Source organism: Pongo pygmaeus, chromosome 4, assembly GCF_028885625.2.
Source record: "Pongo pygmaeus isolate AG05252 chromosome 4, NHGRI_mPonPyg2-v2.0_pri, whole genome shotgun sequence".
Lineage (NCBI taxonomy): Eukaryota > Metazoa > Chordata > Mammalia > Primates > Hominidae > Pongo > Pongo pygmaeus.
This window is the reverse complement of record NC_072377.2, coordinates 155,405,326-155,421,801: the sequence shown is the minus strand read 5'-3', so window position 1 is coordinate 155,421,801 and position 16,476 is coordinate 155,405,326. Positions and strand designations below refer to the sequence as shown.

The following is a 16,476-nucleotide window of genomic DNA, read 5'->3' as shown; positions in this document are numbered from 1 at the left end:
AAGGCAGAACAGGAGGGATGAAGAGTGTCCTCTGCCTGTGTGACCCTGGGCTGGTCCCTAAACACTCTGACCTCAGTTTCCCCTACCTGTACAATGGTGGCAGTGTGCCAGACTGCATGGGAGTTTATTACAACTCAAGCACTTAGGAGCCACTCAAGTTCCAAGGCACTAACAACGCCCACTCATCAGGCCATGGCAGAGCCTTCCACGCCCACAGTGACTGCAGGGCACCCTTGATCCTCTCTGACCTACTGCCAGGGGACTAGAAAGGTTGAGCTGGTTCAAGGGCCAATCTCAGAGCCCTGGACCCTAGACCCAGTGAGGCTCTTCCTTCCAGGACCTAAGCTTCAGGGATGATGAGGATCAAAGATGAATGCTGTCTGTTCTGGGATAGGTGGCTTGCTTTTTCTGAGCCCCTGGCACTCCATCTAGTGTGGGAGAGACCATGTTGTGAAGAAGTTAAGCACACAGTTTTTGGGGCCAGACTGCATGTGTTTGAATCTAGCCACTTACCAGGTGTGTGACCTTGGAAGCTCACTTAACCAACTTCTCTGTGCCTCAGTTTCCCATCTGCAAAATGCTAATAACAGTACTCACCTCATGGAGTTGTTGATGTGTAAAGAACTTAAAGCACCCATGGTACATAGTAAATAACAGTAAACAATCATTTTTCAAGAACTGTGGCTTTTATCTTTCAAGCACTCTTAGACTCTAAGAGATTTTATTCTGGAGGATTACATGCAAGGGTCTCAGGTTAGCCCACTCTCCTGTCCCAGGGGCTCATCCAGCCTGCCCCTTCCTTGACCCTTGACACCATGGTGTCAGCCCCTCCTGCTAGCCCCACGTTTTTGGTGACAAGCCAGTAAGGAGCTTTGTCACACCCATGATCCCCTCAGATCCTTACTAGCCCATATCTCAGCAGTCAGAAGTGAAGCCTGAGGCCCAGAAGAAGCAAATGATTTGCCCAAGACCACCAGCCAGTCAGCTAAGCATCCATTCCTGAAGCTCAGTCCAGGCATTTTCCGCTGTGCTTGTGCCTATTCTCCCACCATCAGAACCTGTTCCTAGGCTGGGCATGGTGACTCACGCCTGTAAGGCTGAGGCAGATGGATCACTTGAGCCCAGGAGTTCAAGACCAGCCTGGGCAACATAGCAAGACACTGTCTCTACTAAAAATACAAAAATTAGCTGGGCACGGTGGCACATCTCTGTAGTTCCAGCTACTTAGGAGGTGGGAGGATCACTTGAGCCCAGGAGGTTGAGGCGGCAGTGAGCCATAATCATGCCACTGCACCCTAGCCTGGGCGGCCGAGTCAGACTCTGTCTCAAACAAACAACCCAACCAACCAAACAAAAAAACCTGTTCCTGGCCAAACATCAAAAAGTAACTTATACTGAGATACAATTAGTCTTGAGCGAGAGCCCATCTCCTTAAGAACTTGCTATTTCTATTTTTTTGGTGGAGTCTCACTCTGTCTCCCAGGCTGGAGTGCAATGGCGCGATCTCGGCTCACTGCAACCTCTGCCTCCTGGGTTCAGGCGAGTCTCCTGCCTCAGCCTCCTGAGGAGCTGAGATTACAGGCATGCGCCACCACACCCAGCTAATTTTGTATTTTTAGTAGAGGCAGGTTTCACCATATTGGCCAGGCTGGTCTCAAACTCCTGACCTCAGGTGATCCACCTGCCTTGGCCTCCCAAAGTGCTGGGATTACAGGCGTGAGCCACCGCACCTGACCGCTATTTTAACAGAGATCAAAATATGACAATACCTAAGTGATAGCTCCTTTTTTTATTTTATTTTTTTTAGCATTTATCATCATCTCATTTAATTTTCAGAACAACAGTATACAACAGGGTCTATTATTGTTTCTATTTTATAGATGAGGAAACAAAAACCCAGAGAGGTTACATAACATAGTTAAGATCTCCCAGCTAGCCAGAAAGGGAACCCAGAGGTCCAACCACAGAATCTGTGTATTAGCCACACATGAGGCATGCCTCCAAGAATTCAGGAGTAGACTGAATTTTGTTCCACCCGCAGCAACCCTGGAAGGCTGGACAGGGTAGGGTAGGGCAGGGTCTGCACAGTACTATACGACCCTGCCTCACCGAGTGGAAAAGCTGAAGCTAGGCTGGTGGAATTTCAGGCAGCAGCAGCCAGTTGGTAGATTTCATTCCAAACAGACAGCTTGTGTAAGCCTTTGGAATTACAGGGCCTGGAGGCTGCTTCCATGTTGACTCCTCCTCTGGCCACACTGTGTAGCAATTGAGCCCCAATATCCAGGGACAGTTCACAAAAGACTCTGACCCCCCCACACACACACACACGCGTGCACGCGTGTGCATGCGCACAGACACAGAAACACACACACACACGCCTAACTTAGCAGAGCCACTTTGCAGGCAGGCCCAGCCGCCCCTCTGACCAGATCTCAGGTGGAGCTCCTTTGGATCTGCAGTCTGAAGCCCCTGGGGATGCAACCAACGCCCACCCTCCAGTCCCTGCCCCTGGTCCCAGCCCCTAGCCCCAGACCATGACCATCTTCTGGGAAACCTTTCCTCCCAACCAAATCCTCCCCCACCTCCGCTTCCCCATTCTTCCAGACTCCAGTTGCAGATACACCTCCCCCAGAAAGCCTTGAGCATTGCTTCAAATAAGATTCAGGTCTCTGTTCCGAAGTCACCTCTGAGAGAGGACTTTCCTAATCACCAACCCCCGGTAGCCCCCTAACTGCTCTCCATCTTAACAGCATGACTTATTTTTTTATGGCACTTTTACCTATCTGAAATTATCTTGATGATTTATTTGTTTCCTTTTTTCTTTTCTATCTCCCCAATTAAAATGCAAGTGCCTTGAGGGCAGGGGCCTGTCTGTCTTCTTCACTACTGCAACCCCAGTGTCTAAGCACCCATCCCATCCCGTTGCTAGCCAGGGACAGTGAGGCCCATAGAGAGAAAGGGATTTACCCAAGGTCACACAGTAAGTGAGTAGGTAGCAGAGGTTGGCCTAGCACCACAGCCTAGGGCACTTGGCCTGTCTCCACCCTTCCCCAGTTGACCCTCAGCGGATCTATCCTGCTGCTGTCTCTTCACTACAATGGGGACCAGAGCCCGCAGGGCCTCACCAGTAGCACCCCCTGTACTTCCCCGGGCCCACGGTGCCCTGATCTGGGCAGCCCTGCCTGCTTCCCCTCAGTCCCTCCCTTCCTGGCACCAGCAGCTCTGATGAGCTCATGTCTAGAAGGCTGGGAGCTGCCTTGAAGGAAAAGGTGCCTCCCAGGCCAGGCAGGGGGCCTGGAGGTGTGCTCAGCCTTGTGGGAGGGCAGCCCTGGCAGGTGGAAGGAGTGTGCTGACCCCTGCCCTGCCCACCTCCCAGAGCTGTGATGTAGGCTGAGGAAGACACATGTCAACCCTGGAAATGGGCTGTGACTAGGGGTGGAGAGAAGATGGAAGAAGGTTCCTCCCATGCTTCTCCTCTCCCTCCAGGTGCTCCATGGACACTCATGTCCCCATCCACCTATTAAGGATGTGCTCTTTCCCACGGAGAGGGAGCTCTGTTGCCTTCTTCCCACAGAATCACTCTGTGCAAACCTCTTCCCCTCCTTGGCCCCAGTCTCCCCAATTCTAAAATTGGAGATTGGATAAAATGCCATGGAAGAACCTAGGGATGCACCAGGAACCAGGCGCCTGAATGCCACAGGTTTGATTTGGTTGGTTTTTTTCCTACCTTAAGGGATGGGGAGTAGATAAGGGCAACAGCTGACTAGGGAGGGAAGGAGTTAAAGGCCTTATTTAGCCATGTAAATGCTGGTTCCAACCACAGCTTAATTTAGGTGTCAGTTGTGGGGTTGAGGGGAGCTGGCCCATGGCTTGCAAAGAGGGGGCAGGCCTGGAAAGTGGGGGCTGCAAGCCAGAGTGGTAAACAACATTCCTGGGGGAAGTTTGAATATCAAGCTAGAGTGATCCTAGTCCATCCCCTTCGTACTGATGGAAAAACTGAGGACCAGAGGTGGGGAGGAACCAGACCAAGATCTCCTAAGGAGACAGAGGAAGGGGATGCCCCACCCAGGAAACAGGGTTTTTCAACTCCCCGGAGGGGTTTTCAACTCCCCTGAGGGATCTCATCTACCTGCCTGAGACAATATGGCAAGTAGTGGGGGAGTACATCAGTTCCAGCTTGTGGCTGTGCCCCCCAACATGGAATGGGCCAGGCCTGGGCTTGGTGACAAGGCAGGCTGGCACCAGTAAGGCTTCCAACCCCTTGCCCCAGTGTACCCTAGAACCTCATCAGCATCCAGTTTCACTTCCACTTTCTAATGGACAGGGGGTAGGCCACCCTCTGACTAGCCCTACAGCTACCACCAGCACTGCTGTCCACAATGCAATTTCCCCCTCAGGGGCCACCGCGCCAACCCTCTCACTGGAGGCCAAGAGAGCAAGGGTCTTGCTCCAAGATCACATAACAAGTTGGTTTATTCCAGTGCCACCTGCCATTCAGGACAGGGTGGGGGATGGGGGATGGGGCACATGCTGCTTCCCACTCAGCTCTTGTCCCTTCCAGACAACCTGGACCCCATGGACGGAGTTCCCTGGCACCTTCCGGAATACGCCCATAACTTGGGGTAATGGGGGCAGGAAAGGAGACCTTTTCCTGAGTCCTCAAAGAGGTCTTGCCAGGGCTCTGGACAGTGCCCCTGATTCCACAGCGCAGTGGTTAGAAAGGAGCCGGGCCCTCCACTCACTTCACCTCTGGGGCCTCTCTCTCACCTTGGCAAGGAGGGCAATTGCAAAGCTGTTGCGAGGCGGGCAGCGCAGGACAGTTTCCCCTCTCCCTGAAGGCGCTGGGGAAAGGCCTCGATTTCTCCAGGTAGGGCTTGGGCTGGGTGGTCCCCAGGGTGTGACTGCTCTGGCATCCTGTGTGCCCCACCGGCACAGCCAGACCCCAGAGCCCGGTCGCCCCGCCCGCAGGGAGGAGTGAGGAGGCCCAGCACTGGCCGTTCCCGCTGCCCCCACGGCGCCCATGTTGGTCAACCCTGGGCAGAGCCCAACCCGCCGTTATCCTGGGTCAAGTCGGTCCGACTTTTCCCAGAACGGGCTTGGGGACACAGACTCTGGGCTGTTGCCCACCTGTAAGCCTGGGGCTGCCTCGCCCTGATCCACTTGCGGGGAGGGGCGCAAGGGCTGGAGCCCCCACGCAGCCCGGGAGGGTAGCTTCCCGGCGTCAGGGCGTCCTCCCGCTCCTCAGCTGCTCGAAAGCCTCGATACCCCTCCAGCCCCCCACCTACAGATGGGGAAACTGAGGCCCAAAGTGTAGAAGCGACTTGGCCAAGGTCACCCCGCGTGCGAGGACTGGAGCCCAGATGTGCCACCTCCTCCTGGGCGGCGCCGGGAATAGCGCAGGTGGGAAGGGGCGAGGCTCGCGCGGTGCCCGCACCCCTGCCAGGCCAGCGCCCCTCACTCACCTCCAGCCGCTGCGCACGGTCCCCGAGCTCCCGGGCGCCGCCGCCTCGGCACACCTGGCCGCGTCCGTCAGCGCGCCCCGCCCTGAGGTCCCCGCCACCCCCGCCCCGCGCCAGGCCCAGGCTCCGCGCCCGACGCCCCCTCCTCGCCGCCGCCGCCGCCACCGCCTAGCGGGCTGCTCCGGGACCCCGGGCTGGGAGCCGGGAGCGCTGGGCGGGCGGGCGGGCGGGTGAGCCGTGCTCCTGCTGCCTGCTCCCCGGGGCCCTAGCGCCGCCCCTGCCGCCCCGCCCCGCCCCGCCCCGCCCAGCCCTGGGGGTGCGACTCCCTCCTCCACCCGCTCAGCCTCCCATCTCCAGGCGGGGCCACCTCTCTTTCCTCTCGCTGTGCCTCACTCTCTGCTGCCTGGTTGTCTGTCTCTCCGTTTCCTTATCATTTTCTGAATCTCTAGGTCGGTCGGTCTGTCCTAAAATCCTCCTGTCTCCTTCGGCTAGGAGGGAGACAGTTTCTTTGTGTCCCCTTTTCTTTTCTCTAACCCACCCACTACCCACTTTGAAATCTGCCTTTGTGATTCTGTCCCCATAACTGGTACCACCTCCCAGTTCCTCTTCCTGGGTCTCCTTTCAGACCTGGGTGCTCAGGCCCATCTTCCCTGCTATGTCTCAGCCCCAGGAACTAGAATAACTGTCTCTCTTGGTAGGACTTAGGCAAACGGGCACTGAGAAAGGTGACCGTGTCCCCACCCACCTGCTGCCATCCCCTGACTTCACCAGTGGGTCAGCAACAAGGCAGGGGTGCCGTATGGCAGCTCTGGGGCTCAGCTCCCCACCTTTCACTGAGCAAAATGCCATTCAGATTGAGCATGCGAAGCCCCATGGCAGTGGCCAGGTACATCAGAGTCACGTGGGATGCTGTTAAAAGTCCAGATACCCACATTCCAGCACCACTCCCATTGAGGGCACGAGCCGGTGGGCTTGGCACAGGACTGATGGCAAGTACCCTCCACAGCCCCAGCAATTTTGAAGCAGAACCACAATTGGAGAAATGCTGGTCTAGGTTTTCACCGAAGTTTCCCTGGGTTCCCCACTCCCTTGACCGGGGTGGTTCCACTTTCATCTGTCTTTTGCATCAAGAGTTCTGTGTTTAGATTTCTGCTAAAGGAAGTTAGGAATGTGCTAGCGTAAGCCCACCCCACACAAGGGCCTGTGAAACACAGACCTGCAGGTGGCCTGGGTTTGGGATGGTCCCTGTTCACACTGGGGAGACTCAGAATGCAGGAACCCTCCCTGGCAGTTCCCATTTCTCCTCCTGGCCTAATGGGCTTCAGAGAATTCCTGTGATCTTGTGGCTGCTCTGCTCTTATCATCTTGTACCCAGGGTAGAGGGCAGGTTGGGAGAGTGAGGGGTGGGGGTGGGATCCTGGGACCCCCACCAGGTTGGGGTATCGCTAACCCTGAGAGTGCCTGTTCTAGGGAAGTGGCTGCAGCCCAGCCTGTGGGAAACCAGGAAGCTGTGTGTGGGTGAGAGGAAAAGAGACAGAGAGGCTAGGACTGCTGTGTGGGTGGTATGAAAGAGAAAGAGATGTGGAAAAGAAAGGAGAGAAAGTGATTTGGTCTGTACGTAGGTGTGTGACAGTGGGTGTGCAAGAGTGGCTAGGTCTGTAGGAGAGAATGTGTGAAAGATTTCAAAGTGTAGGTGTGTAGCAAAAGGAAATGGAGAAAAGAACATGCTTTTCACCTGTATCTATGAGAGGGAATATGTGTGTTTGTGTGAGAAAGTGTGCCTAAGTCTGCTCATATGTTTTCAGATGCAACTGCAGCTCTGTAAGCAAATCTGAGACACGTGTTCGCATGTGGCAGCTGCGCATAGGTGAGGGGGCCTTCAGGAAGGTTTGTGCCAGTGTGTACCCCATGCATGGATGTGTGTCTGAGGGCCTCCATGTGTGTGCAGTTGTGTGAGTGCATATGTGTGATGGTTTGCATAAGAACATGGCATCTATAATACATCATGTGTAGATACATGTGTGTTTATGGATGGATGTAAAAGCATGTATGTGTGAGTGCATGGTGAGGTATATGTGAACCTGTGAGCAGTGCTCCTCACCATCACCCTCCTGTTACAATCACTGTGGAGCAGGGGAGTGGAGGGGGAGTAGGCAGCTTCCTGCCCAGGCTCCTGCTCCATCTGCCCTCTCTGTCACAGCCTGAGGAGCAGGAGCCTTGTTCTGGGCCCAGTGACCACTGTCAGCTGTTAACACGCACACAGGTTCCTCTGCCTGAACAAAACAGACACGTCCAGTGGCAGGACTCATCTGACAACACAGACCGACACCCCTCCCCACCCCAGAGGCTCAGAACAGTGTCCACCAGAGTTGGAAATGGCTCTAAATCTGCTACACACCTCCAGCCTCCAATAACAAGTGGCCACCAGCAAAGGCGGGGAGGGATCAGCGGTGAGTACCCAGGTTTCCCCCAGAGCATCCGAGTGGGAGGGAATATGGCTTGGCAAAATCTTCCAACAACTCCCAGAGCCTGAATAACCTTTTCCCAGCCCCAGGTGGGTGGAAGAACACAGCCTGCTGCCTCATCACCATGGAGACAGGCAGCAGAGAGGGTGGTTAAAAGCATGGGCCCAGACCTCCTGGGGTTCAAATCTCAGCTCCTCCACCCACAGGCTGTGAGACTTTGACAATTCACTTAAACTCCTTATGCCTTAGTTTCCTCATCTGTAAAACCGAGATAAGAAAAGTATGAACTTCACAGGATTGTTTATAGGATTAAATACTCCATATGGCGCATTTAGCACAGTGTCGGACAGCTGAACTGGGAGGCATAAGCCCTGGGTTCCAGCCCTAGCTTTGCCACCAACTTACTGTGTGAGTTTGGACAAGTCACTTGCCATCTCTGGCCCTCAGAGTCTCCATCTGCACAACAATCTCAAGAAACCCTACCAGTTATGACCAGCTGAGACTTTGGGGAGGGCAGCTATAGCATGGGGCTGTCTTGGTGAGCTGGGGGCCCTAGTGTTGGCTGAGGCCTGATCATGAGCTCTACACTACCCTTTCCTCCACAGATCTGTTTTCCCAAATTGGCAGCAGCTGATGGCATCTCTCTGTACCCTCTATCCCTCTAGCCTGCCCACAGGGCCCTGTGTTGCCCTGCTCAGCTGGTACTCAGACCTTGGAGAAATGGCACTGGTACCCACTGACCCCAAACAAAGGTATCTGCAGTGCCCAAAGCAGAAGATATAGTGGCTCATACTTAAACCTGCCTGTGAGCCCTCTAGAGAGGCAGGTACAATTGCGGAAGGATGGAAGTAATTGTCTGAAGATGCTTATAATCCTTCGGCGGTAATGGGAGGAAGCTTTAAAAGGAAGCCCTAATCCGCTAATAACCTGGCAGCCCCACAGCCTTCTTCCCTCCTGATCTCCAGGAAGAGAGAAGGAACTCTAGCCACTCCCTTTCCCAAGGGAGCAGAAAGGCAAGTGTGGGCTCTGACCCAAAACCACCGGATTTTGACTCTCCTGCAAGACCCAGCTTCCTTCCTGCCTCCATCTCCGAGAAGTCTTCCCTGCCCATTTCATCCTTCTGAAGTCTTTTCTGCCCCCTCTGTCCCTAGAAATATTCTAGAACAGAACTGAATGACAGACTGGCTGGACAGTAAAGAAAGGAATGAGGCCTGGTGCGGTGGCTCACGCCTATAATCCCAACACTTTGAGAGGCCGAGGCAGGCAGACCACCTGAGGTTAGGAGTTCGAGAACAGCCTGGCCAACATGGTGAAACCCCATCTCTACTAAAAATACAAAAATTAGCTGGGCATTGTGGCGGGCACCTATAATCCCAGCTACTTGGGAGGCTGAGGCAGGAGAATTGCTTGAACCCGGTAGGCGGAGGTCACAATGAGCCGTGATCATGCCACTGCACTCCAGCCTGGGCGACAGAGCAAGACACCATCTCAAAAGAAAAAAAAAAAAAAAAAAAGAAAGAAAGAAAGAAAGAAAAAGAAAGGAATGAACCATACTGTTCCAGGCAAGAACACAATCATAGTCTCAGCTCTGGCACTAGCTGTGTGACCTTGGGTAGGGGACTTAAATCTCTGAGCCTCAGTTGCCTCACCTGTAAAATGGGGAGAATAATACCTGCCTGCCTTGAGAGTACAATAACAAGAGTGAGATGCTATCAAATGAACTGGCTTGGTGTGACTTGCCAACAGAGTTCATTAAAGGTAGTGCCTTCTTCTGTCCTCTCCATCCATGGTCTCTTCCATTCCAGGATGTCCGCAGACAACACTTTACTCTTATAATTCCAGAAGAGAGTGGTGGCCAAGAGCACAAGCCCCGTATTCAAAAAACCATGACTGGATCATGGCTTAGCAGCTTTCTAGTCATGCATCTTGGATAAGTCACATATATTTCCTGAGCCTCTATCTTCTCATCTGTATAATGAAGATAATAAAAGTATGTCCCTCATGGGGATTGCTACGAGGTTAAATGAAATGAAAAGGGTAAAAAGCTCTTGGCACAGTGGGCTTAGCACATAAAGGCTTCTAACAAATAATAGCAGTCCTATTGTTGAGCTGATGATGGTCATTTCAATTAAGAATAAACATTTCTTACATACCTATCTAGATTACTCTAAAATTTCCAAAACACTGCCACAACTAAGATCATTGCAACCTCCTAACAGCTCTTTGAGGTAGATAAGACTCATATTTTTATTTTATTTTCACAGAGGAGGAAAGTAGAGCTCACCAAGGGGAAGGGATTTGCTAGGGCTTGGCTAGTCGGCAACATCTGGTCTAGAAAGTATCTATGTCTCCTGACCCCAGCCTGGGCCCGTGAGAGGGATGGGAGCAGGTCCTGGGAACTTCAGGCTGTAGGAGACTAAATTTGGGCTGACTCTGGTGTGAGAGCCCACCTCCAAGTTCAAGACTACAGTGCCTCCCTGGAGTCCTCCTTCCTCCTGCCCTAGAGGGATTAAAGGTCCTTTCTTGCTCCTGCCCAGCCCTCTGTGTGACCCCAGCCTGGTAGACAATGGTGGCCATGGGGGGTGATCAGAGCCTGGAGAGAATTATTTCAGCGAGCAGAGTGGGCGGGAAGGCTGGTGAGATGCCAGCCGGGCGTCAACGACGCCTGCAGAGAAATGAAGTGTTCCTTCAGTTTCCTGACGCACAAGCCCTCCCAGGACTGTGTCCCCCGCACGCCCTGCACCCCCGGGATCTACTGGCTGTGGCTCCTGCTTGAGCTGAGCATGGCCGTGCTCACGTCCTCCCCATCTGGACCCACTTCAGCGTTTCCATGGGCCGCCTGTGGAGGTGATTCAGCGTGGGCTTCCCCGTCCCCCCCTGCTCTGCAGACAGCAGCCGCTGCAGGAAAATTGTCATCATTCCTGCCCTTGCTTCCTTCCGTGCCGCGCACACTGTGCTCTCCCCACACGCTGTCATGGGATCTCACTGCAGCCTAGGTGGTGTTCCATCTGCCCTTGTCATCTCTAACAAATGAAAAACTGAAGCCTAGGCGAGGAATGTGGGCCTAGCTCAGCCGCTACTAACATGCTGAGTGACCTCTAGCTGTCTTTTCCCCACTCTGAGTCTCAATTTCCCCACCTATAAAATTGGGAGGTCGAATTCTATCAAAGGCTTCAGTCTCTACCTCCCAAGCTCCATGAGGTCAGCAACCACATCCGTTTTGTCCAGTGCTGCGTCCCCAGCACCCCCACGTAGCCAGCACTCAATACATTTAATGAGAGGGTTCTGCCCCATCGGTTGCTTGGGACACCACAGTGATTTGTTGCCGCTAATGATTAAAAGGCAGACGACAGTGGGAAATGGGCTTTTTTTTTTCAACCAAGCAAGATAATGTGGCTTTCTCTCACTGCCTTCTCACATGCCCTCTTTGGCAGAGAAAGGAGTGGGGTTAGATGTGGCACAGCTGGAACTGCACGTAGCTCACAGTCGCTCCTCTCTCTCCACAGCTGTTAATCTGGGCATGCCCATGGGACTGTGATGAATTACTGTGAATCGTGGAAAAATATGGTCAGGAGCCCTTGTACTAAGGACCTGGGGGGTCTCCAGTGACTCTGGTAGTCCAAGGGAAAAGGAACACAAGCTTACCTGGTTTCTGGGCCACTCTGGGCCCAGAGTCAGGACTGGGGCTGGCTGTCATCATCTGCTGGGCCTTCACTACATCCCAGTCCTGGCTGGCCCTGTCGTCGTGCTGGGACGACCCTTGTTCCTCTCTGGAGCAGCTGGATGGTTGGATGCCCAGGGCTTTGGGCAGATGCGGTGTCCCCTGGGTGACTCTGCAGGCAGAGTTGTCCCCACTCCTGCTGACCCCCTCATCCTCTTCCAGGTCGGTAGGCCCCGCCTCTCCCTGCAGGCCCTCCTCACCGCTGCTCTCCTCGGCTTCCAGAGCCAGACACCTGTAGCTTCCATCAGGGATCTGGAAGGAGCAGGGGGTAGGCCTCCCTTCGCTGGGCGCAAGGGGCGGAGGTGGAAGGTGAGGACCCAGCATGGTGCTGTTCCTCCTCAGCGATGCAGGGAAGCAGGCTCCTGGGCCTGGGCCAGGGCCTGGGCTGGGGCCACCTGTGTGAGCCCTGGTCTCTGCTCCTTGCACAGCCTCCTCTGACTCTCTGAAGTTTTGCCTTCCTTCGCTGATTCACAGAATTGGGGTGAGGTCTGGCTGAGGCGAAAGATAATCCTTCCTGGGCTAGTGGAGTGGTGGACCTCCAATCCCTCTTCTTAACCTGTCTCTGGTGTGAGGCCACTTCGGGGCAATCTATCTGCATAGAGAAGAAAGAAACAGCACATGAGAAAGCTCACTGGGGGTTCCAGGCTGAATTTCTGAGGCCTGTTCCTCTTCAGGTGACCCTGAGAACTGGCCGGCATTTGGGGTGCAGGTTCCACACTTCCATAGGGAAGTGTTTCGAAAGCTCCAGTCATTTAACATCCTGGATTTTCACCACATCCTCATGCTACCTGAAACTTTATTTAATATTTTTCCATTAATCAACTTGAAATCACTTACTTCTATTACTTTAGAATTATCTTAAGCAATATTTGCAGAGAAACCGCAAGTATATTGTGCTCAGTCCTTTTCCCCCTAATTCACATTAAATAAATATCTAGTTATTTAACAACACGTATCTAGACACCACCTAGAAAGAATTCGCTCATATCCCAGCAAATGTACCTACACCACAGGAATCACAGGAGTGGTGTGACCTAAGATGCAAACTGGGGATAGGAGCCCTTGGAGGAGGTTGTGCAACAAGAAACACTGTGCAGGCCGGGGGTGGTGGCTCATGCCTGTAATCCTAGCACTTTGGGAGGCCGAGGCGGGTGGATCACCTGAGGTCAAGAGTTCAAGACCAGCCTGGCCAACATGGTGAAACCCTGTCTCTACTAAAAATACAAAAATTAGCTGAGCATAGTGGTAGGCACCTGTAATCCCAGCTACTTGGGAGGCTGAGGCAGGAGAATCTCTTGAACCCAGGAGGTGGAGGTTGCAGTGAACTGAGATCGCCCCATTGCACTCTAGCCTGGGCAACAGAGCAGAAACTCTGCAAAAAAAAAAAAAAAAAAAAGATGGTGCAGTGGTGTGCTTTCAGTTTCTGTGCCCAGGCTTTCAGTTAGAATCCTAGCTCTGCCATTTGTGTGACAATCAGCAAGCCAACCACAGGACCTCTCTAAACCTCTACTTCCCCATCTGTAAAATGGGTATTGTAATATTTCTAACTTCGCGTTGCATCGAGAATTACATGAGAAAATGCATGCAGAGGACTTAGCACAGTTTCTAAGCCATAACTTAATACATGTTGGCTGTTCTTTCATTCCACAAAAATTTCTTACGATTCTATTATTTTTCAGACATCATAGAAAGTACTGGGGATATAGCAGAGGGATGAAGAAGCCTTAAAATGTGGTGAGGAGAGCTGTGAATGATAGCAGGAACAACAATAATCATTGTATGATTATTTATATAAATGTTAAGAATGATGATAATCCAGGCAAGAGGGAATGGAGGCTTTCTGTAAGGGGTGGTGAGGAGGGGGTAGATGGGAGAGATACTTGGGTGGAAGAACTGGCTGGGCTTGGAGGCAGATGGAGAGTGGGTGTGGAGAAGAGGGAGGAGCCTAGGATGCAGCCCAGGTTCCTAGCTCTGGTGACAGCGATTTTGTTAATAGAGATCGGGAATAAATGAGAAGGAGCAGCTGTTTAGTGGAGCAGGGAGATGAGTTAGGTTTTGGATTTCCAGGGGAGATGAGCAGTGGGCAGTTCCACATAGGGGTCTAGAGAACAGGGGAGAATTCCAGGCTGGGGACAAATATGTAGAAATCATTTGTGGAGGCAAAGGGTGGAGGTGGGTGAGATGCCCAGGATGGGCAGGTAGTGCGTAAGACAGAGCAGATGGCCAATTACACTTAGGAGGAAACCCTAGAATCAAGGGATCTTGCTTAAAGACTGGATTCCGCTGCTACTTAGCTGTGTGAACTCAGGCAAGTGTGAACTCTCTTACTCTCACTTATCCTACTGCAAAATGGGGAGCAGTGAGAATCCTGAAAATTGTGAGAGTCTGTGGACATGAGTGACCTGAGGACCTGGACTGACCTCAGCTGCTGTGGTCATGCCTCCGCCCCCAAGCAGGGGTCAGGCACCTCCCACCACAGCAGGCTGGGTCAAGGTGTTGGTTTCTGGCTGGGACTGTGCCAGGAGAGTCTGGCAGGCAGGCAGAGAGATAAGCGCATTACCAAGCCCCAGGGCAAATCAGAGCCAACCAGGGGAAAGGCAAACAACCATCTGGATCAGAAAGATAATCAGGCACCTGTTATAGCAGCCTCAGTGGCAGGGAAATGAGGAGAAAGAAGTCCACCTTCTGCCCCCGGGGGAAGAACAGAAGCACCTCTTCTATCTTGGGTCATTCACTTAGGTTATTGCCGTAATTTCTCACATCAACCCTATGAGAGAATTACCTTATTATTATCCCATTTCAGAGGTGAGGAAATTGAGGCTCAGATAGGTGAAGTGACTTCTTCCCTAAGGCACACGGCTAATAAGTGGCCAGGCTGGGATTCTAACCTAGCTCTGACACCTTGACTATGATGGTGGATTCAGAGACATGGAGGAGAGGCTCCAGGCCCTCATTCATCTCCAGGTGCTTTCTCACTCACCAGCTGCTGCCAGATTTCTGCCATTTGAGTTTCAAAGAATCTTAGAATCTCACAAAGGCCAGCAGCACTCAGAAGAGACAGGACTGTGAACTGGGGCAGGTGCTTTTCGCACTCTGTAGTCAGATTCCCGGAGGACACCACGGTGAGACTGAACCAGATGATGCTGGAGGATCCATCCAACTCTGGCATTGCAGGATCCCCTGATTCTAAGCACTTGGATACCCACCTCCGTCATCCCCCCACCGTAGAGCCAGATGGCCGGAGGCAGAAGGAGTGGGCGTGGGGGGGGGGCAGGGCTCCTCTGACTCCCCGCAGGGGCCTCGCCTCACTCTATCCCTGCTTCTGTTTTGATGTATTTGACGGTGGCCACGGTTTCCAGGAAAGAAGAGAGAGGCGGAAAAGTTAACTTTCCGCCACCCACACAAATATTTTTGGCCGGCGTTGTCTTCACACTGCCAAGCCAGGAGGGAGGAGTTGGCAGGAGCACTCCAATTCAAGGTTCCCTCCCAAGGAGGAAGGAGGACTCCCAACCCAGTCGGGGAGCTTGGGCAGGCCCTATGCAAGCCTGAGCCCCGCAGCACCCACCTCTGTGCAGGAGCTGTGGAGGTCGTGACCCGAAACAATAATCGCGGCTGCCACTAACTGAGCACCTGCTAGGTGCTGAACCCAGCCCTTTACCTGACACTCCTGCTGTGTGAATGCAGTCTATAGAGGAGGATACTGAGGCACGGAGAGGTAAGTACTGTGTTCAGAGTCACACGGGTGGGGAATGGCAAAGCAGGATGTGAAAGGAGGCAGCCGAGGTCTGTGCTTGTACTCGCTGCTCTCAGCAGCTGCAGACTCCAGGGACCCCCACAGCTCCTGGGGTTGCTGGACTCAGCCATAGCTCAGATGGCCAACCCATCCATGAGGGTGGATCTCCTCTGTGGGTAGGAGAGCACCTGCTGCAGACTCCACAGACATGGGAGGGAGTCCTACCAACTTCTAATTCCATTTCCCACAGATTCATGACCCTCATCTGGACACAAGCTCTAAAATACTTGAGCCATGGCAGAAAGCGCTGATAGTGCCCACAGAACACGCTGTCCTCATGTCAGAGAGGAGAACTTTGAACCCAGAGGGGAAGGATTTACCTGCAGTTGTATGGCAAGCCAGAGGTAGGCGCTGCACTGGAACCCAGGTACCCAGACCCTTCAACTCGAGCTCCTCACATAAGCCCTGCTCCCTCTGAGGGGTCAGCCTCCCCTTCTCCCTCCCCTTCACCTCTGCATGAGTCCAAGCAGGGGCCCCCAGGACCAGAGGACCGGCTGAGCATCAGGTGCTCCACAGTCTGAGGGCCGGCCAAGACACCCCAGGGCTCCAACTGTTGGCTTCTGCAATGGCCTTGGGACCCTGGCATCCCTTCTGCTGCTGTGTGTGTGGTGGGGGAAGGGCACTGGCTTTGGCATCAGGTCTGGGTTGGAATTCTCACCCAGTGGCTGCCTGACCCTGGACATGTCTCTTATCTTTCTGAGCTTCACTTTTACTGCCAGCAAAACAAGGCTTAAAACATGATCTACTTCCCAGGGTGGTTGTAGGGATTAATAGAGAAAATATAGGCTTATTCCTTCACCCAGTGGGGAATGAGGAAGCACTGCTGTGTGCTGCTCACCTGCTGGGCTCTACAGATGCTTGGTGAGCCGGGCATTCGGGGCCCCAAGTGCTTGGTGTGCACAGACTGCAATGATTATAAGGCACAGTCCAGCCTCCTTCTGATTCCCCATCATCTGCAGGGTCCCCATGGGTCAAAAGAGCCTCACTTGTAAGCTGTAGAAGAGGGGAAAGGGAGTGAGGGGTGCTGAGCATCAGGGC

The 16,476-nt window shown here is 53.3% G+C and overlaps 1 protein-coding gene across 9 annotated transcripts in view; it reads right to left on the bottom strand.

Annotated features, from left to right (window-relative positions):
• Positions 1 to 16,476, bottom strand: part of SYNPO (synaptopodin) — a 58,118-nt gene that overhangs the window by 28,804 nt on the left and 12,838 nt on the right. For 6 of the 9 annotated variants that reach the window (XM_063665284.1, XM_054488267.2, XM_063665288.1 and 3 more), the window contains one exon: positions 11,570 to 12,237. In XM_063665284.1, the coding sequence (XP_063521354.1) occupies positions 11,570 to 11,969 (400 nt within the window). In that variant the 5' untranslated portion in view covers positions 11,970 to 12,237. Of the gene's footprint in view, positions 1 to 5,462; positions 5,689 to 11,569; positions 12,238 to 14,279; positions 14,298 to 16,476 lie in introns of those variants that run through there. The other 3 variants (XM_063665287.1, XM_063665286.1, XM_063665289.1) reach the window with 3 other exon arrangements.